The following is a 21,257-nucleotide window of genomic DNA, read 5'->3' on the forward strand; positions in this document are numbered from 1 at the left end:
AGCTGTAGTTAGCTCCTCCTATTCTTGGCCGCCCGGCTAGCGTATGCCGTTCGGCCCGGAAAAAAAAAAATCGCTGCGTATATAACGGCGGTTGGCCTCCTATGTTCGGCCTCGCCGCCAAGCTAAAGTTTCCGAAATGCCCAGTAGTAATAAAAACGTGCTGCCGCGGTAGCATGCAAATTTTTGCGCTGTTTTTGTTCCGTTGTTGACACAGAACAAGCCACCAAAAGAGAAGCTCAGCCCAAAAAGCGACTGCCGCCGCGTAATGTAAACATCGCCAGAGAACTGCCTTCAGTCACGAACGGTAAGATTGTTATTTAAATCGTCTTGAAGCGTTTACTTTTCTTACAGCTTCGCGTAATGTAAACATCGTGAGAGTTTACTTTGCCTACAGCTTTACACTGACTGCGAATAATTCATAGCCTATCGCTTTTTGGCATGTTAAAGCCAGGAAATATTTATGCAAGTTAGTTGAAGGCTGTTGCAGTGTGGTTAGCGTTCTCTTAATAGCGGCATGCAAGTTCAGCGTGTCCTATCGGTTCTTTCGTGGCAGTTGACTATTCGCGCTCTCTTTTGAATTTTTAATTATCAGTGAAGTATGCCGTTAATTCGTTGGGAGTTAGCGTGATTTTATGGAAATTTCCTGAAAGGACGGCAAAGTGTAAAAACAGGTTACTTGTCCAGTGTGGTTTATGATACACGATTGGGGATGACTGCGGATTAGGCTCATTAGTGTCACGGTTAATCTTAAAAGAAATTTATAGCTCCCATGGCATAGGCGAAAGCGCGCTTATTATGCGTGTAACCGCACCAGGATTGTCTGAAAAACTACGGATGTTCGGAACATTTACATTTATGCGTAAAGCACACCTTCATTAGATCAAACTCTTCGCAGACGCATGTCATAACTATACAAGTAGAGCCGATATTAAATTTCAGAGCAAATCTCGTCAAGCAATACCCTAAAAAAGGTTACGAAATTAAGTATTCCGCTAAAAGTCATTTGCCAGGCGGTAGTCTTGCTTCAGATCCGATTTTTCTGGAATGATCTGCCTTCCAACAAAGATGTATGCATGCGGGTGAGCGTGGGAGCCTAACGTATATATCCTTACCATTAATACATATATATGCTACAGCAAGTAGCAAAATCAGGCATTATCAGTGAAATTGGCTTGAAGCGTGACGACGGATGGAAGGTGCGCGGGTATCTTCGATAGGTGCTCTCAGGCGACAGCACGTCCTTGGCAAGCTGCGTGTGGGTCATGAACACCCGCCTACCAACTCTGCCTAGACGCCACCATACCAAGATGGTGTCGCAAACTACCATGTTTTGATCGGATTTAAATAAAAGCCACAAAAGTGGAAGCCAATGAGAACAAATAAGCTCTGATGGAGATGGCGATGATTGATTAAAATTGACAATAGTGCCCTGCCTTGCTGTGGGCTCTATGCGACGTGCTCTTCCGGGTCACAAAAATGTGGACGGTAAGCTGGAATGAGAAATTCCAGATATAATTATTTATTTCCCAGCGAACAAAACATCGTTTGTCGTTAAACCGAATCAAAGCTGAAATACCTACGAAACCTATGATCCTTCAGTGAAAAATTTATTCGGCCATTAGTGTCTCCTTCAGAGTCAATGTAAATGCCCATGGCTATGATGTGAACCGGGATTCAACTCAAATAGTCCCGCAAACTAGAATACGTTGCATCCGAATTGCAGCTCTAAGTTCAGTTATAATGGTAACTTTTGTTATAATGCTCAAATGATAAGAAACGAAATCAGCGCTGTCGTCACAGCAGCACAAGGGCTATGGGGCGCTTCGAAAAAATAACGATTTGTTTTTTCGTTGTTTAGCGGAACTAGTCTCGTCTTTAGTTGATAACTGCGCAGTTAAAGTATACTAATGGTACTGTCAACCCCACCCCTTTCTACCCCGCCTGCCCACAATCATCAACCATGATCGTCACGTTATAGGTCTGTGAGAGCCGTTCTTGATTGGCCAGTTACTTGTCGGGTGCCGCGTTTTTGTAGCGAGATTGGTACCCTCTTTGTGCGAGACATAGTTTTAGCCGGTCACGAGCCATTCTTATACGAGTGGACAGCGTAGTGAATGTGCAACTACGTGCTAGTGATGCAGCCTCTCGTGTCTACTTATAGGTTTCGGTAGGTTTGAGCTAAGTTCCCACTTTTACATTGTGGGTATAGTTTAAAATTTGAAGAATAGCTCAATGCTATTGTCGTTTTTTGCAGCTCCCATCCCTACGCAGTAAGTTTTGCATTGATCCGTAATATGTTGCGAACGTATGCTAACACCGTAGGTATATACAGTTCCACCATGGCGTTCCACAGGTCTTGTCAAAATGTCCCGCCCCGATGTTTGGAATATGGTTAAATGTACTTTATCAGTTGACAACTTGTGTCACTGTTGGTTTTCGACTTAGCACTCCAGAGGGATAGCATGAATTCCACGCCTGCACCTGTGTGCGCTCCCAATTCGCAAGCATTTTCTAGATCCGCTACGCTCTGGTGTCACTCTAGTTTCACTTTAGGGTCACCCTAGTTTCGCCAGTGTCGCCTCTATACCCTGTATTCCACGCCTGCACCTGTCTGCTGCTGCCAATTTGCAAGCCCTCTCTAGATCCGCTACGCTCTAATGGAACTCTAGTGTCACTGTAGTGTCACTCTAGTATCACTCTAGGGTCACCCTAGTTTCGGCAGTGTCTCCCCTATACCCACAGTGTCGTCGTCATGCTCACTTGTCACATGATTTGAGAGTGCGAAGTGGTTGTTACGGATCAACGAGCTGCTCGGCAGCCGGGAAAGGCTCCAGCGCAGATTTCTTCGGGGCTTCGAAACATTTGGGGCTGTGGGATGAATAAGACCTTTTTTTTTAATTTAAGCCACTTGAATTTTGAAACATGGATATTTCCTAAGATCTGGCGTCAGTTTTTAACAGCAGAGCTGTTTAAGCTAGCTTGATCTTGGCCCGGTGGCGTTAGCGAAAAAAAAAAGCCAAGAAAAAAACTGCGCTGCCTGAATACGGTGCACCACCACGGATAGGGTATTTTTACAGTGAAGCCGGTTTTCCCGCCCGCTCGAGTGTGAGTACAAGGGGCATACGAGTATAGTCTTCGCGTTGTCTATATTCGGCAGTGAGCTTGTACGGTGTTGCATGTAATGTGCTGTTCTCCATTTGTAAAAAAAAAAAAAAAATACTGCACCGGCTGCAAAAGGTGATAGTCTTTCTTGGGCTACTAAAACTGAAAAAAAAATGGCGCAGCTTGCACTAGTCATGCAAGGCTTGAGACACAGTGGAGCCGGGGGTCGACCACGCTTCTTCTACCCTGGGATCAGTGTGAAGGACCGACCTGAAAGGCCTTGCAAAATCCGGCTAAGCTTGGTCTCACCCTTCAACACTTATCCTATCCTGGCAAGAACATCGCAAAACCTTATAAAACTTACCAAAACAAGACTTATCAAAACAAAACCTAGTAACACTTAGCAAAACCGGAGGAAGCTAGGTCGACCGCTGTTTCTCCAGCCTTGCACCACTAGTGAAAGCTGCGCCTATTTTTCTTCTAGGACTGAAGTTTTTCGTCAGACCACATGTTATTATCGTCAACAGCTAACCTTCAACGCCCCAAAATTCATGCAGTAACTACGCGTTTTCGAAAGCACGGAATGGCTGAATTCTGAAGGATTAAGTTGTTTTACGGCAAATTTAACGATGATTTGATGTCGAAATGGCCTAGAAACTGCAGGACCCCCGCAAAACACGGACAATTTTTTTATAACGCGTTATAAACCCTCTCTATACATTCGTCTTACATTCGCTTTGTCTATGTTTGGCAGTGACCTTGTAGAGCGTCATATTATATGTGCTGATTTGCATTTGTAAAAAATACTGCTCGGGCTTGAAAGGGTAGGGACGCTTTTTAAGGATCGATCAGCTTCTTTGAACCAATACAGATTTTTTATCTCTTTTGCAGAAACGATTACGGTGTCTGCTTTGGACCCGCAGTCACAGCCGTTGCATTCACTATCCTTGGGCTAATTGTGGCCTTAGTCGTCCTCAAACAGACCCAAGGTAACTCGTGAAGCCTCTACTCAGGCCCAATGCGAAGTTAGTTGCAGCACGTTAAAGGGACTCTGCAACACTCCCGATAAATGTTTTCCCTCTTTCCCTGGTTTGCTCGTCGTAGGAGGTACACCTTCCATTTCTGCTTTGCTTCTGTGGCTTTCTTTTTAACGCTTCTCTCGAATGCGTTCATTGCTGCAACTGGCGGAAAGCCGGCCAATAGCCGCTACACCGCTGTAATGACGTAATTCCAGCGGTGGAAGAGCGCCAAGACCGGGAAAGAGAAAAAATTTTTGAGCAAATTTCAAAGTTATCTATGGGCATATAGAGCAGTTATTCTTTGCTGAGCTACTTTGCGACCCCCTGATCTAAGTACTGGATGAATTGGTGGACGACGTTCTGTTAGCATATAAGATTTCGAAGAAATTCGAAAAAAAGTGTTGCAGGGCCCCTTTAACTTGCGTTGTTTTTTATTTGAACCATTCGCACGTAACGTAATTTTGCGACGTAAATGAAAGAACTTTTAAACGACTCTGGAGGCTCCGGTTTTTGAGACATTGAGTTCATTTTAACATGACAACGTTGAAGGGCGTGGGAAATTCCGTGACTTCATTCACAGCAGTAATATATGTAATCCGACCAATACCTCGTGCTCCCTTTGGGAAGTTTCTCAGAATTAGCAACGTTTCGTCTCTATTTTGCAAACTTTTGGTGCAGAACTATTTTTTGTTTGTTAGAGTAAGATGCACCTATTTGACGGCATTTCAGAAGTTTCTCACAATTAGCAACGTTTCGTCTCTATTTTGCAAACTTTTGGTGCAGAACTATTTTTTTGTTTGTCAGAGTAGGCTGCACCTACTTGATAGCATTTCAAACATAGACCAATAAATAAATCCGATCTTCGAAATTTCTCTGCTTAGAGGCTTTGCATTCGTTGTCGTTCCCCTTACGAGCAAAAGACAGGAGTTTCGCTAGCACACAGCCGTAGTGCGACTCCACAAGTGTCAAAGTGAAACATTTACTGCAAAAATGTTCTCTTCGCCTTCACGTTGAATCGTGCAAACGTGTTTTGTGCAGACTATTAAAGCTTACAGCGCTAAAGGCGGGATGGTTCTCTGATTGGCCGATGACCCAGTTGCCGTAATTTATCACAGGCATCAGACTATTCGTTTTCTAGTATCCCCATCAGGCTTTTCCGAGTTTGCAACTAATAAGAGTGCATACAGCTTTAAGAAAATATTTCGGCATATTGCAATGTCGTGGTGCATCGGAACAAACTGCGTTTGGGGACGTTTTGTGTGTGTTCCCTTTTTCGTTGTTCTGTCCGCGTTGACGTCATACTTTGAAAGAATGGAGAATAAAACATGGCAGTGCATTAAAATAGGTTAAAAAGTAGTTTATCTGTCGTGTAACAAAATGACAATTCATTAAATATAGAGTCTAGGGTCTCAAGTCCCGTGGCTGTCACGCGACCCTTGCAGTAAATGCGCATTAAAAACATGAGCTCTGGTCCGGACAAGATAACAAAAAACTGAAATTAGAAAGAAAATTCTTGATAGGCCTTGGGTCCTGACAGGGGAATTATACTTTAGTATTCCAAACTTATACCTAAGTACAAAGCAGCTGGATTGTTTTTTTTTTTTCAGGGGACATATATCTGGATCCCAGTAAGTAAACATTTGGTCATCTGATTTCTTTATATCAATGGGCCATAAGGAAATATTGAAAGAAACTGAAAAAAATAACACCTTGGAGATGCGCTGTTGTACCTTACTTTCTCCCTCCCGACTTCATGCCAATTGGCCATGCTGCGTTTGTTGGTTGACAATTTTCGCATTTCTAAATCACTGATTGTTTGCGTTATCTCGCATTTCTAAATCACTGATTGTTTGTGTTAGTTTTTACCATTGCTGGATATCATCTTATACTGGTAAATGCATATAAAGAGAACTTTCGTTAGTCTAGTCCTGTGTAGGAATAACAAGTACAATAATCTCTCGTTAACTCGAACTCGGATATCTCAAAATATAAGTTAAGTCGAAACTTTTTTTTTGCCGTGCATTTACCTCCCATAGGCGCCATGTATTTGCCCCCCTTTATCTCGAAACGTTTTTTCGGGAGACTGCCGATATCTCGAAATGTTGACAGACAGGATACAATGCAAAGTTCTCTACAGACAGATGATAAGGTTTCCGTTGTAACGCTTAGCTCCCAGCACGCGCCGAACGCGGTCGTGAACGGCAAATAGTCGATGTTCCCGTTACCGGAATGCTCTCAGACATCTACATCAATGAGAGAGCTGTGTACGATGCAGCTGATCATGATGACGAAGAGGAGGCTAGAGAATTGCCGGCAACTACAGAAGCTACAAAGATGCTGCGCCTGGTTCGCAGCAAGGTAAATGGTAACGGTGGCGACAAACAATTGATGGTATGCATGGAGCGGCTCTGGAACGGTTTTGCGGGACCAGATGCGAACGCGAAACAGGCGGCCATCATACAGGTTTTTCTTCCGCAATAACAAAAATTCATTTTTTCCTGCGACCTTTCTTGCCCTTATTACAAAAGCTCCCCTGTGCCGTGGAGCTTTTGTTACCAGCATTACCGGGCCACAAATTTTCGGTGGATATTACGACTTCGAGTTAACAAGAAACTACTGTACTTATATCGCGAAATGTTGGAGAGACTCGTACATTGTCAGTTTAATGGAGACGGAGGTTCCTAAGCCTCTGTCTATCCGATGCAAGGGGCCGCGTTCTTTCGAATACTTTTCATGCAATTGTTCAACTTGCATACCAATCGAAACTTCGCGGTTTATTTCAGCGAAACGTTTCATGACACTGGGTAAGAACCACTTCTCGCATATTCGTCTATAAATACAAAAAAAAATCATTGACAAACGGTTCACGCAAGGTGCCCAAAAGTTGTATTGGCTTGCGTGCACTTTACGGCTTTCAAGGGAGTACCTACGCTATAAGGCATACATACAGTCTGCGAGGAATATTGCAAGAATTTCTGTACACGTGCATGTCATTAAGGCAGGTACCTTCTGCCCGATGGAAAGTAATGTCATGCGAACGCGCTGAAGTCACCACTCTTATGCAGATATTTGACATGTTGTGTGCTGTGACACTCATGTATAGACTCAGTGGAGGAGAGCATGTCTCCATATGAAACGGCTAGATCACAAGCTGGCATTACGAAATCCGAACGCCCTGGAAACTATAGCGGTTACGGCCAATTTATCTTGAACGCCCGCACAGTTAATGGGACTTGGGTCTGTAAAAAGCAACCGGCCACATTTGCTGATACACCAGTCCATCCATTGACCGATAACTTGGTGACCGGGACCATAAGTCAATTCCCTTCTTTCTATGTTTTTATTCGTTGGGTAATTAAGAATCTTTCTATGTTCTAATGGGAAGAAAGAGGGGGGGGGGGGTATTGCTAAAGGTCTGCACCGCGACCTTAGTAAGTGCAATTTGTGATAAGCCGACCCAGTGTACAGGACCGCGTTATCATGTAATGAATGGCTCGTTTAGCCGGCTGCGAAACGCGAACCGTTTTAACGAGCGAGCAGGCTCGCAAAAAGCCTACCCGCTCTTATCGATCGCTTCTTTCTATATTTTATGCATTTCAGATGTAAGCCCAGTGATCTGCGTCTACAACGACAGTATCGAACGGCACCTCGTGTTCCCAGCGGACGGGGTGTGCGATTTCGTTATATACATGTCCGTCTACTACAACCACGGTACTTCTACTGAATATTCTACATTCATATCGACCGTAATCACCATTTGTCTCTGAATTCGTATCTGGTTTGATTATATATAACTATTCTGGGCTACTGAATGTAGTAAGGTTCGTTAAGGTCAGCCCTGTCTCAAAGCGGTGTGTTAGACTCCATTTCTAATTTAGGAGGTATATAGTGCCTCCCAATGAAAAAAATATTTTTTAGTCTGCAGTTTGGTCGGGCACATATTTTTATGGCACGGCCAAAGACGGAACTATGCCAAAGGAGTGTTTTTCCCTAGAATATGGTCAGAGCCCTGTTATTACGCGATTAGAAGGGATTTAGTTTCAAAATTCTAGACGTGGTTTTGAGCGGGCAAAATTTCCACGTGACTGGTTTCGAGAGTTTTGTAACTGATAGTTCCGCGTTCTCCACCCTTCAGCCTCGTTACAAAACTAGTAACGGTATTCACTGTAAATGTACTTTCTGAGCCCACCAGTTAGCGTGGGTTTGCTAACACTCAACTTGGGTGTGTTTTAGAAAAGTGCGCAAGAATAAAGGAGCTTGCTCAAATCAACGTATAGTTTAAAAAACATGACTCAGCAATACCCAATTGAACCAGCAAGGCTTCGCAACAGGAGTGTATGCGGGAACGCAACCATGGTATTAGCACATCTCTTCGACTTACATGACCAGCTGATTGGGCAGTTTGTGCCTTGAATTTCGGGGCGTTGCAATATAAAAGACCAAAACGCATTGCCACCCCAGGGGAAACAGGATCGCATAGCTTCGATTCTGTGCTCTTGCGATGGAACACAGCAGTCCTCTCGTAAGCCCCACTGGGTTCGGCTCTTTTAGGTATTAAACTCGCATTAAGGTTACAGGCGAAAACACCCAACAGTTCGTGAGCATGCGCGTGACTTGGATAGTCCGAAAAGAAAAGCGCTAATCCGTGCTATCTTGACATCTTACTATTTTCCGCGAGTTTATAGACATTACGTTAAAGTTTTCTATTTCCCGTGATTGCTAAGCCCGTATTTTATAATCCCACATTCGGTTTTCGGAGGCGGCAACATGACCCGAGGTCGATCGACGCTGGAAAAACGCACGGGTCAGTAGCAGATCACCTTCTTTTTTTTCTTGTTATTGTTATGTAGTGTAGTGGCAATTCACAGCGTAGTCGCAGTGTCGCCCTGAACAAAATAGGATAATCAGCCGCTGCGCCCTTGTATGACTACGCTTAAAATACAGCTTTTTTTTTTCTTGCATATGACTTTTAAGGTAAATGTCTTTTGATTTGGACCACGACAAAATAAAACCTTGTTTAATTTGAAAGAACTATTCTTTGGTAACTCACTGAACTCTATTCCTTCCATAGAAAACGTTATTATCCCCATAAAATGACTAGGAATACTGTACCAATATCAAGTTTTATGCTACCCATCGTCAAAACTGACGTCATATATGAATTATTTAGACAGTTTTTGATTTGTTTATTTCATGTGAAGGTGAGCTGGCAAAGTTAATACGCGAAAGTATAATTACAGCCTAAATAAAGATAATTGGTCCTAAATTTTCGAAGAACCGACAAATATAAATGCATAAAAATAACTAAAGAGAAATCACAAAATAAAAGTGTACCTTATACACCTCCCGCACACGTGCGACGAAGACAAACAAAAAAAAAAACCTGAAAAAGGCAACCGAAACGCAATAAAAAATCTCAAAAATCTACCAACACCATAATTGAGAGACGGCGTGTTCCTCCCAGCTGCATCCCCGACGGGGCCACTAGACGACTTCCGCAATGCTTCGAGGCGCTACCAAAAGACCGCGTTCCTGGCCGGCTTTCCGTCAGAGTACATCGACGATCCGAACATGATCGCTTCGAAGGGGTTCGGCAACGCCATGTCCGAGTTCCGTCAGCGCACCCTGAACAAGGGCCACGGCGTATTTTACGTGGCCAGCAAGTTCATGAACCTCAAGAACGCTGCCGCCAAGCTGAGTTTATTTTTCTTCGTAAGTATGCTCGTCGGAGATGTTTACGCCAGCTGTATACAACAACTCTGTTGCCTGCAGCAATAATTATTAAGGAGGCTTGCAAGCGATCCCGCTGAAATACTTTTCTACCAAGCAGATTTCAGCCATCACAAAGTTGAGTTTATAATCCATATCGATAAATTTACTACAGTTAAACCTGGATGCAACGAGCCTCTAAGTAACGAATTCCTGGATTTAACGAAGTTTTTCAATTCCCCATTTTCACCTTGATTGATTGTGAGGTTTAACGCGCCGACGCAACGCAGGCGATGAGGCGCGCCGTAGTGAAGGGCTCCGGATTAATTTTGACCACCTGGGGATCTTTATCGTGCGCCGAAATCTCGTACACACGGGCGTTTTTGCTTTTCGCCTCCATCAGAAAAGCGGCCGCCGCGGCCGGGAATCGAACCCGCGTCCTCGTGCTCAGCAGCGCAACGCCTTAGCCACTGAGCCACCGCGGCGGGTCCATTTCCACCTTCATTGAAGCCCATATGTTTGCCACCTCTATGTAACGAAGGAGTTGCGATGGTGAACCTGGATTTAACGACTTCGCTACGCTGATGAGTCAAGGTTTGTTGCCCTTTTTCTTAAAACTCGGTTGGCGAAATGCAACTAATTTAGCGAATTTCGCCCGCACCGCAATCTCTCGTGCGTTTCCGTGGGAGTGCGGTGTCGGTTAGGTGCTAGGCCTGCCTGTCGGCGTGTAGTCGCGTGTGTCCCCTGATATCTGTGGTAATGGGTTCGTGGATCATTTCTGCTACCTGAATAAGAAAAGATTTGTCTTTTCAAGACAAGCTCACAATTTTAAATGTCGTCTCGGCAGGCGAGAAAGAAGAACGTCACCGCCCTGTACAGTGTCCCAGATATTATCCCTTCAACAATTTTGACCGCAGAAAAGGGGTGAAAAACAAACCAAAAGTAAAATAAGGGCCCGTCCGGGATTTGAACCCGGGACCTCTCGCACCCAAAGCGAGAATCATACCCCTAGACCAACGGGCCGCTGTGTTACACGCATTGTAAAAGACCGAACAATTTTTCAATTCACAGGTGTTTTCCAGCAAAGGCTTTGAAGAAACAGGCCACAGAACGATTCATCTTAAGGCTGCGCACGTAGTGCCGCGCTTGCACCTGCAACATCGGGTCGTGCTCTGAGTACAATACAGAATAACGAAACCTGCTTTGTACGGTCTCTGTAAAGTAGCCCATGATGAATTTTAAACGCTTAAACTGTTATCCTGCGATATTGGTTGTCACTAAAATTACCGCAAGATAAGTTTGTTTCGACGGGAGGTGACAAGGAACAATCTATGTGGCCCGGATTGAGAAAAAGCGCGAGTCTAAAAAAAAACATTCCTTGCAAGCTGCACTTGCCAGTTCACTTGTGAGCTTAAAACTTTTTACCATAGTTCCCCGGTGTTATTGGGCAACGAAACAGGTGCGGCACTTTTCAAATCGGGGAGATCTGAAATCTGTCCTACACACCTTTCAAATTTTCAACACCTCGTCAATAACCGAGGTCATGAAATTCGCCTATAGGCGGCACGGCTGTCGTACAGGCGTAGCCATTGCCGTGGAATCAAAAAGTCTCTCGTCACAGCTTTATGGTAAGAGCAAAGCCCTTCCCCCAATAACTCAATGAATCGTTGTTACTACAGAAATGTCTCATACTACAGAAATGTCTCATATTTCAATTAAAAAAATGCTATTCCGAATCTTTGCCGTGGAAAACAGGCGAAAACACGCCTAGAACCACATAAAAAATGTTCATGCAACGTAGAAAGTCAATTTGTTTTTTTTTTTTTCAATCGTATGAGTGTCTTTCTTTTATGTTTGATGTAAGTCACCCTTTTCGGAGCTCAGATGCTTTAAAAGTGAACAAATTCACTAATATTGCGTCATTCAACTGGCAAATAACGTTGAGCCAGAACTTAGTGGGTAAGTGCGCGATCACGCCGCTACTATCATTATTAGAAACAACGATTTATTGAGTTATTGTGAGAAGGGCTTTGCGCGTACCATAAAGCTGTTGCGAGTGACCTTTTTATTCCATGACAATGGCTCCGCCTGTACAGGAGCCATGCCGCCTATAGGCGAATTTCATCACCTCGGTTATTGACGAGGTGTTGAAAGTAATGTGCGCAAGATTTGAGATCTCCCCGATTTGAAAAGTGCCGCACCTGCTTCGTTGCCCAATAACACCGCGTAACTATGGTAAAAAGTTATAAGCTTACAAGTGAACTTGCAAGTGAAGCTTGCAAGGGGATATTTTTTAGGCTCATGCCTTTTCTGAATCCGCGCAACATAGATTTGTTCGTTGTCACCTCCCGGTGACACAAACCTGTCTTGCGGTAATTTTGTGACAACCAAAATGCCGGGATAGCAGTATAATCGTTTAAAAGCCCTCGTGGGTTACTTTGCAGAGACAGTGCAGAGAAGGTTTCGTTATACTGCACGAACCCATGTTTCAGATGCAAGCGCAGTACTACGTGCGCAGCCTTAAGATGAATCGTTCTTTGGCGTGTTTCTTCAAAGCCTTTGTTGGAAAATACTTGTGCATTAACAACCGTCCAAACTTTTACAATGCATGTAACGTAGCGGCCCGTTGGTCTAGGGGTATGATTCTCGCTTTGGGTGCGAGAGGTCCCGGGTTCAAATCCCGGACGGGCCCGTGGGTTATTTTTGTTTTATTTATTGACCTTTTTTGAAGAATTTTTTTTAGTACGCTTTTTCAGAGCCACCCCTGGGAGCCAAGCTGAATTAGAGCTAGAACTGGTACATTTTGAAATGCCCAGTGATCCGATTAATTTTAAATGCTTAATAAGCATTTCTATACAAAGTCAACGAAGAAACTCGTCTGTCCGTCTGCGCCGCTGGATGTGTCGCACTTTCGCCACTTAAGAGAATGATAACAATAAAGCGCCTCAGAGCTTTGATATTTTTATAGATGACCGCTAAATTACCGTGAACAATGACTTCCCGGCACTGCATTTGTGTGGTGTTGTGTAGTGCAGTATAGGGAAGCCAGTTTTTTCGACTTTCAATTCAATTGTATTTTACAAACAATACATTTAGGGCCAAAACCTGGTTCAAAAAAGCTTGACTGGGCACGCGAGCCTTAACTAAGGAATCACCGCCCAAAACTACCAAAACGTAATCCGAAATGCGCTGCAAATACAATACAATACAAGCATATATTTGGGGGGAAAACTACAAAACAATAAGTTCTGCAGTGAAACTTTAAAAGAAACAGTTGAGTGGGTCACGTCACAACTTTCCAGGTAATCATCAACAAATACGAAGAAATATGCGGTTCCGCCGCGGTGGCTCAGTGGCTAAGGCGTTGCGCTGCTGAGCACGAGGTCACGGGTTCGATTCCCGGCCTCGGCGGCCGCTTTTCTGGTGGAGGCGAAAAACAAAAACGCCCGTGTTTGCGAGATATCGGCGCACGTTAAAGAACCCCAGGTGGTCAAAATGAATACGGAGCCCTCCACTACGGCGCGCCTCATCGCCTGATTTGCGTCGGCGCGTTAAACCCTACAATCAATCAAGAAATATGCGGTTACAGAGGAGCGGAATATAAAAACACATCTCGTCGTAGAAAATAAACTGAGAACAAGCTATTATTGCTTGGAAATAAAGAACAAACACTCTTAGTTCCTTTCTTGAGGAAGTAAGCAAAACATTCATAAAAAAAATTGCAGCTTATGTTTCACTGATTGCGGCGTATAGTTACTGCGAAATTTCTGAAGAAGTTAAGCATGACGCGTCGTGTGTTGAAGGCATTTATTTTAGGTGTAAGTGAAAAAAGACTCGTCATTAAATACTTGAAAGAAGAATAACACAGAGTCAAGAACATCAAAAACCGACATATATACAGCTGTTATGATGTCAGATTATATAACAGCAATATGTGTTGGAGACGAAAACCAAGTTTGCAATATAAAGTATAACTTTTCTTGCAATATAAGTACTTTTTCAACGTTCCTTTTACTGCTTCTTGACGAAACTAGGCTACTGTAATTGACAGCGAAATGAAATAGGGAGTAGGAGATATACAGTTTGCCTTTCACGTGTAGAACTGCCCAGAGCATGCCAATTCTAAGGGTGCTTACTGTATAGCTTTCTATAGGAATACGCGAGGTCTTATGGAGGTATCTATTAATTGGCCGTAGAACCTTAATATTTTGATAAAAGATTGCCTATGTTGCTTCCAAAAATTTTCCCCAGCAATGCATGTCTGTAGAGTAGTGAAGCCGACATTTATTATCTTGGTATGTAGAGGTGCAGGGGACGCGTGGGGCTTTGAGAAGATATTTATTAAAGGCTTTGTGGCCTTCGTGCTTTCACATAAAACTGCCTAACTGCACTGCAGGGGTTTCTTTCTAGTATTGCTCTCATGCGTAGCAGCGTAATCGGTTCGTTGTATAGCAGAGCTTTTTAGGCATTTATGCCAAAATTCTCCCTTGGGAGTTTGTAAACTTTATTTCCTGTGTCATGCCTCAGAGGAGGAACTACTCGGCGTCCTTTTTAGTTAACGCATTTGCTTGAAAACCATCTGTGAATTGAGAGAGAGAGAGAGAGACAACTTTATTAAGGCCTGCACTTTACCTACAGGCGCCCGAGCCCCGGTGAGGGGGCAGCGCCGTCGGCTGCTGGCGTTTGAGGGCCGCCAGCGCTAACTGGACAGCCTCCCGCTGTGCGTTAACATCGGTATGTGTTACAGCACTTGCTAGGCGTGGCGGTAGCACGTCCGTAGCACTGTCTTCTACTGCACAGTTCCATAACATGTGCGCCATAGTGGCACGATCGGCACCGCACACCGCACATACGTCGCTTGTGTATAAGTCCGGGCACACATGTTTTGCGATTACAGGTGTCCACATTGCGCGAGTTTGTAGTTGCCGTAGCATCGTTGCCTCTTGCCTGGTGAGCTGTTTGTGAGGCGGCGGGTACTTCCGCCTACCTTCTCGGTACCAGCTCATCACGTCTTTGTATGAGGTAATTGGCTCCATGTCTTCGTCGTTGATTTCCTCCGCGGGTTGGGGGGTGTGGTCTGCGCTGCGGCTAGTGAGCGCACGCGCCGCCCGATCTGCCCCTTCGTTGCGGTTCTCTCCTGTATCCATTGGTCCCATGTGCGCCGGGAACCATTTAAGCACCACCGGCATTGCTCTTTGTGTGAGGGTCCTGCACACCCTGGCCGCGCATGGAGACACGTTGTTTTTGGCAAAGTTCATAATCGCGCTTTTCGAGTCGCTCAGTATCGTTGTGCAGTTTGGGTTCGCGAGCGCCAGCGCTATGGCTAGCTCTTCGGCCTGTACTGGGTCCCGTGCCCGCACGCTGCCAGCCGTGCACAGCTTCCCGGAAGTCGCCGCAATCACGGCCGCAGCATACGTACCCGGCCGACCCGGGTAGGTGGCGACATCGACATAGTAGGCGCCCGTGTCTGATGTATGTGTGGCCGTGAGAGTCCTGGCCCTCGCTAGCCGGCGCTCCCGATCCGCTTCTGGGTCCATGTGTCTTGGAACCGGTGGGACCTGCAAAGAGCGCAGCAGCCCGCACGGCAGCGGCGACCTGCCCCCACTCTCCCGCAGCCCCCTGCAGAGTCCTAGTCTGAATAGTATAGATCTACCTGTTTTGGTGAGTGCTAGTCGAGCAAGTTGCGCGGTGCGCTGTGCTTCTGCGATTTCAGCTAGTGTATTATGTATTCCTAGTTCTAGGAGTCGTTCGGTGCTTGTGTGTGAATAGAGCAGGGTGTCGAACCGGAGTTTTTTCGGGTTCGGTTCGGGTTCGGGTTCAAGCCTTTCGGGTTCGGTTCGGGTTCAGTTCCAGTGCACCATTCCGTTCCGGTTCGAACCGGTTCGAACCGGTTCAAACGGGTTCAAACGGGTTCGAAGAAAAAAAGCCGGCGTGTTTTTTTCTGTTAATTTTTTTGTGCTCGTTTTTCGTTTCCTTATCAAGGCGGCATAAAACCAAGTCATAATGAATGTTTCTTTGTGCAAATATTTTGCCTTGGCCAAACTAAAGCGATCCTGCAACACTTTTTTCAACTTTTTTCTAAATGCTTGCAGAAAGTAGTCAACCAACACATCCTGTACTTAGATTAGGGGTCGCAAAGTGCCTCAGCCAAAAATTACTGCTCTCTCCTCATCAGATAACTTAGAAATTTGCTTAAAATATTTTTCTCTCCTTCCCGGTCTTGGCGTTCTTCGACCGCTGAATGACATCATTACAGCGGTGTAGCGGCTATTTGCCGGCTTTCCTTAAGTTGCAGAATAGAACGCATTTCATAGCCACTTTAAAAAGAAAGCCAGAAAAGCGAAGCAGAAACGGAAGCTCCATCCGCAGCGACTAGGAAATCACGCACTGTTGTTCTCGCAGTGCTTCCAGATGCGCGGAAGGGTGAAAGCCTTTATCGAAAGTGTTGATTTATTTTTATTTATTTATTTATTTATTTATTTATTTATTTATTTATTTATTTATTTATTTATTTATTTATTTATTTATTTATTTATTGTAGGGTTTAACGCACCGACGCAACCCAGACGATGAGGCGCGCCGTAGCGGAGGGCTCCGGATTAATTTTGGCCACCTGGGGATCTAACGTCCGCCGAAATCTCGTACACACGGGCGTTTTCGCTTTTCGCGTCCATCAGAAAAGCGGCCGCCGCGGCTAGGAATCTAACCCGCGTCTGTGTGCTCAGCAGCGCAACGCCTTAGCCACTGAGCCACCGCGGCGAGTTTATCTAAAGTCTCCAATAGCTCCTTTAACTGTACAAGCTACAAGTATGTGGCGCCCCCGCCCCCTCCCCAATTTTCGCAGGCCGCAAAGTTCGTGGCCCTGCCAGGCTCGGTGTGAAAGAAACATTGTGCATGGCTGGCGAATAAACACCGACGAGCAGAGCTGCTCGCGGTCAGTCACCGTCACCACCAGCACGCTGCGGGTCGTCCCTCGGGTGGAGGGTACTACGACCCTCCCACGTTCCCGAATGTGGGCCAAATCGTGACAGATAGGCCAACGATTACAACAATAACTGAAGCTAAACAAAAGGTTCGTTGGGCCACTTAAAGGGGCCCTGAAAGGCATTTTGAGCACACTAAATGAACTAGCGCAACCGTTAGATTGGGTCGTCAACGTCCTCTGTGCGAAGTATTACTCTTTTACGCGCAGCGGAAAGCTCACACTTTTGTTGCAAAGTTTGTCGTTTTTTTCTCACCCTTTCCTTCGTGTTTTTGGACGCCGCCATCTTCACATGTCTACATCATCGATTCCCAGATGTTCGTCATGAGCTAGACATCCTGCTATTGGGTGGCTTTTTCACGCACTTCCGGCAAAGAGATGAGTCGTCTGCTCAGCGTCGGCTCGCCGGCTGATCTGCCAGCGGAGTGCCGGAGTGCTTGGGCATTTTACGACAAACGAAACAAATGTAAAACAAACGCTTAACCGTTTGTATTGAATGCAACACGGCCATAACACGACATGGATATTCTCTTACCTGAGTACGTTCCATAAAGAAAGCGCTGAAGCCCCATGGCACTTCTTTCGTGCAATCGCAGAGAACGCCCTGAGCCGAATGCCCGGGTTTGATGCATACATTTCATCAACTTCAAAACAATCCAGAGATGCGTTTCTAACGAACACAACGTCACAACATGCGTTGAAAGTCTGAACCACGATTGACAGAGGATGGGTTGCTTCCTGCCCGTCGTAAATTCGGTACTCACCTCGCGCGCGGTTTGCGGGAACGAACAGCAAGTCACTTAACTCTGGCCAACGCCGCCTGTATAAACAGTGCCTAACGCGTGAGCGAAAAATGGCCAAACAGCCACTCTCCTGTTGTTCTCTCCTACCCTTCCCCGCTCCGTAGCCTTCCAGCGTGCTTTCGTGTCCGCCAGCCAGCGCCGCTTCTCGGAAACTATGCAAAATAGTGGAAAGTTTGTTTAGCGTTCCCGAGGCGGCACTCCTACGCCTTCTTGTTTTTCACCATGCCTGTCTGTCTTGGTCTGTCACTGATAAAACTTCCTTTGTCACGAAGCAAAATCCCTTGCGCTGCCGCAGGCTGATGCCGGCTTTGCGGGCTTATCTACTCGGATCACAGGCCCTGAAATTTTCTGAGTGGGGCATCCCACCTCTATCCCCTCCGCATTTAGGTATTATTTTGACCCTGCTGTTCGCACTCCGCATCGGTACGCACTTCTAAAATTGAGGACTGTACTGTAGAAGCACCCGGACAGCGTGGCGGGATCCCAGCTGCTTATTTTTTTGTTTCCTATAATTTTCTGAAGTTTACAAGCACGTGATATTATTGGAAAGTAATCGTAGAAGTGAGCGCCTGAACAAAAAAAGTGCACGCAATTTTTTCTTCTCTAAATACTCCAGAAAGAAAAATATCAGTCAAATAATGGCTGCCCCATCCGAAAATATCGTTTTTCTGTTAGCTATATGTCTACCCGAAAATCAGTATGTTCTTACACTATCTCAGTCCGCCTCCGTCTTTATCTTTGGAAAAATGCAGCAAGTATGAAGCGAGCGACACGTTGAACGAGATCCCCCAGTGCGCCACAGAACTAGCGCCCCGTCGCGGCTAAGATGTAAGCGAAACGGTCCTTGAAGCCCAACAGGCAAGCTGACAGACACACGTCGTAGAAGTGGGTGCAGCGTTCGCGACTCGCGAGCAGTGACGTAAGGCGAGATGTCCGCTGGCACGCGCCACATAGCGGATCAGTGCCTGAACTAAGCGTTCCTACCCTTCCCATTGAAAAGCGCGCGACGCGTCAGGCAATGTTAATACAGGCGGCGTTGCTCTGGCGCACAAGCCGATGGCTTTTACCCACGCACACTGCACATACCCCATGCGAGGTTGAGTCGTACGTCGCTCGAGAAAGATAATCCAGACCATAGGAAGCACTATCCACCCGCAGAAGCACAACGTCGCATTTCATCGCGAAACAAAGGCGTCCACAACACACACACCATCGCCTCTTGTAATGCCAAACGCATCTCGCACTTCCCAATGGGAGTGAGTGGTACGCCTGCAGTGCCCACATGTCGCGAAGTGGGGCCCCAAGCTGAACCGGGATCACACAACCGTAACTGACTTCTGGAGTGGTTTGTGCCTTGTTGCCAAGGCAACCGATGTTTGAGATTGTTAAAGAAATGGTGCTCGCTCCAGCGGTAGAAAGCTCAGAGCCGCGACGGAGCATGTTTTGCCAACGTTGCCGCTCTCTACCACGCGTCGCCCCAAGCTAAACTGGTCGCATGATTGAAGCATTTTGTGCACGGGTTCTGTATCGGTTTAACATACTATGACTTTTTCACATGCCGCCGGCAGGAATTACCACCGCCGCAAAATAAGACCCGGCACCAGCGGGGCCACATCTGATATGGCGCTTTTTGGATAAACAGTGCGCGGTGCATCAAGGGAACGAGCGCACGACCCTCCCCCCGTGCGGCTGCGAGTTCGCCGCCGATAAAAAGTCATGTGCCGCCAGCAACGTACACCGCGAAAGGGCAAGGCCAGGCCGCCGCATACATGCGGCCAGATTTTTCGTTCGCTTTTCCAGCCTTGAGCGCAGTGCGGGATTCATGGTGTCAACAAAGCTTGCCCGTAGCAGACGACAGTTTGAGCAGCGCAATAGCGGAAGTACGTCACCGCTGCGGAGCGCAGCATCATGGGAGGCAAGGCTCGCGTGCCGTCAACAGCGGAGAGTAAGTCGAAAGGAGGAGGAAACGCGGAGCGACGATAATGCGCGGTTTTTGATTTACGATTTCTCAGCTAATACTCATCGCTTTAACAAAATTCTTGCGGGAGGAGATTGCAAATACATTGCTTTATTTGGGTACATGTAGATCCATGCATCGGCGGAAGGTATTTCAGGACCCCTTTAAGGGCACTATTTGTATGAATGTGAAAGCATTGCTCTTTATGGCCGCAAGTTTACCTTTATTAATATAAGTTCGTTCATTTTCATGATTTAATTTTATTTTATACTTGGCTTATACCACTGCAATTTTATACACCACAGTTGTTTTCTTGAGGAAACAAGAAATATGGCAGACGATTACGGTAGTCGCTAATGCGAAATTTGAGCGCAGCGCGAACTGTAGTCTTCTCGGCGACGGCGCATAGCTGCTGAGTCTTAGGGAGTGATCGCGTCCACAACAAATGCACGACGGCATGCGGTATACTCTGTCGTTATCTCGTAAGGCGTTGCTGCCGTGGAGCATGTCTCGCGCGGTCTGGAAATTTCGCCCTCCCCTCCCACTTTCGCCATACTTTCGTCCTCCGCTTTCCTGCTCGCTCTATCTTCGGTGGCGTCTTCGTTCTCTCGGTTACAACGAGGCCGACGCTGAGAAACTACGCAAAACCACAGGAGCGGGCGCTTAAGGGCTGCGCTCTAACGCATGGCTCTTCAGAGCCACCGCTGTGCCGCCCTGTGATCCACTCCCTTCGCCGACCGGTGACTGGCCGCACATCGTCTCCAAATAATGCGTCCTCGCCACAGTCTTCTCGAAGGCGAACATGTACCCTCCTGGCCAGCGGGCAGCGCTCCGGTGCCTCCAGCGCCTCCTCCATCAGTGCATCCTAAACAGAATCTTCTGGCAATGAGTAGCCTCCCTGCAGGCAGCCTTTTGCCTCGACCTACTAAGCAGACGACCCGCCGTCCACAATCGTTTTTGGTACCCTGGAGTGTCGCCGTGGTGGGGCATTTTGCGTCTACCCCCACCCCCCGGCAGCTCGTGACGGGCCGCCCCTCGTCCCCAAATCATGCATCCTCACCAGAATGTTCTGCCTGGCAGGCAGGTAGGCAGGCAGGCAGGCAGACGGGCAAGTAGTTTACTGGCAAACGGGCGGTCTTTTTGGCGGGCAGTAGATGGTACGCGCCCGTCATCTTTTTTTTTGATCAATCAAATGTTACGCACGCACGCACGCACGCACGCACGCCCGCACGCCCGCACGCACCCCTATTTTCGCACAATGAGGCAAAAAATATGCATTGTAAATAAATCGGCTGGTCTGCTACGCTTTTCATCTACCCCAAGTTTCAACGCCGCTTTAGCTTTAACACGAAAGGATTAGCAGTGCTAGAAGTAGAAAACAGTCCGGCGTCGGCGTTAATTTCTGACTGACAAGCGTGGCAGGTGGCATTTAGAGCAATTTCTTTCTGCTTATCTTTTATCTGCTAACAGAGCTGTTGGAAAAAAAGAACGGCTATAAAGGCTCATTGGACGGCGTGTATAGGACGGCATTGGATAGGGAACCACCGGAGATATGAACTTTCTAATGGCCCTTCAGCGACCGGAGACAGCGATTGGGCTCTAGGAGAGATGTCACAAGCAGCAGTAATGATCACTTGTAGAGACAGAGAGAGAAAATGAAGTTTAATTAAATTGAGGCAAAGGTT

At 46.3% G+C, this 21,257-nt stretch overlaps 1 protein-coding gene and 2 non-coding genes across 3 annotated transcripts; 2 read left to right on the top strand and 1 right to left on the bottom strand.

Moving 5' to 3' along the window:
• The first annotated feature begins 212 nt into the window (after nt 1–212).
• Nucleotides 213–16,710, top strand: LOC144168559 (uncharacterized). The gene is made up of 7 exons (XM_077697517.1): nt 213–304; nt 3,994–4,091; nt 5,729–5,749; nt 7,722–7,832; nt 8,881–8,925; nt 9,586–9,833; nt 16,675–16,710. The coding sequence occupies exons 4-7, from the start codon at nt 7,811–7,813 to the stop codon at nt 16,708–16,710; spliced, it is 351 nt and encodes a 116-aa protein (XP_077553643.1). The 5' UTR covers nt 213–304; nt 3,994–4,091; nt 5,729–5,749; nt 7,722–7,810.
• Trnap-ugg (transfer RNA proline (anticodon UGG)) lies at nt 10,782–10,853 on the bottom strand. The gene has a single exon. It is a non-coding gene; the product is annotated as a tRNA-Pro (tRNA).
• Nucleotides 12,451–12,522, top strand: Trnap-ugg (transfer RNA proline (anticodon UGG)). The gene has a single exon. It is a non-coding gene; the product is annotated as a tRNA-Pro (tRNA).
• Nucleotides 16,711–21,257: the final 4,547 nt, after the last annotated feature.

This window comes from Haemaphysalis longicornis, unplaced genomic scaffold (assembly GCF_048455015.1).
Source record: "Haemaphysalis longicornis isolate Haplotype H1 unplaced genomic scaffold, Haemaphysalis longicornis Haplotype H1 scaffold_2, whole genome shotgun sequence".
NCBI lineage: Eukaryota > Metazoa > Arthropoda > Arachnida > Ixodida > Ixodidae > Haemaphysalis > Haemaphysalis longicornis.

Bases quoted from the DNA above. Each gene is read 5' to 3' on its own strand.
- LOC144168559 (XM_077697517.1), top strand. From the start codon at position 7,811: ATGTCCGTCTACTACAACCACG. The intron at 7,833-8,880 runs GTACTTCTACTG...CGGTTTTCGGAG, and splicing joins GTCCGTCTACTACAACCACG to GCGGCAACATGACCCGAGGT. The intron at 8,926-9,585 runs GTCAGTAGCAGA...TGTTCCTCCCAG, and splicing joins GACGCTGGAAAAACGCACGG to CTGCATCCCCGACGGGGCCA.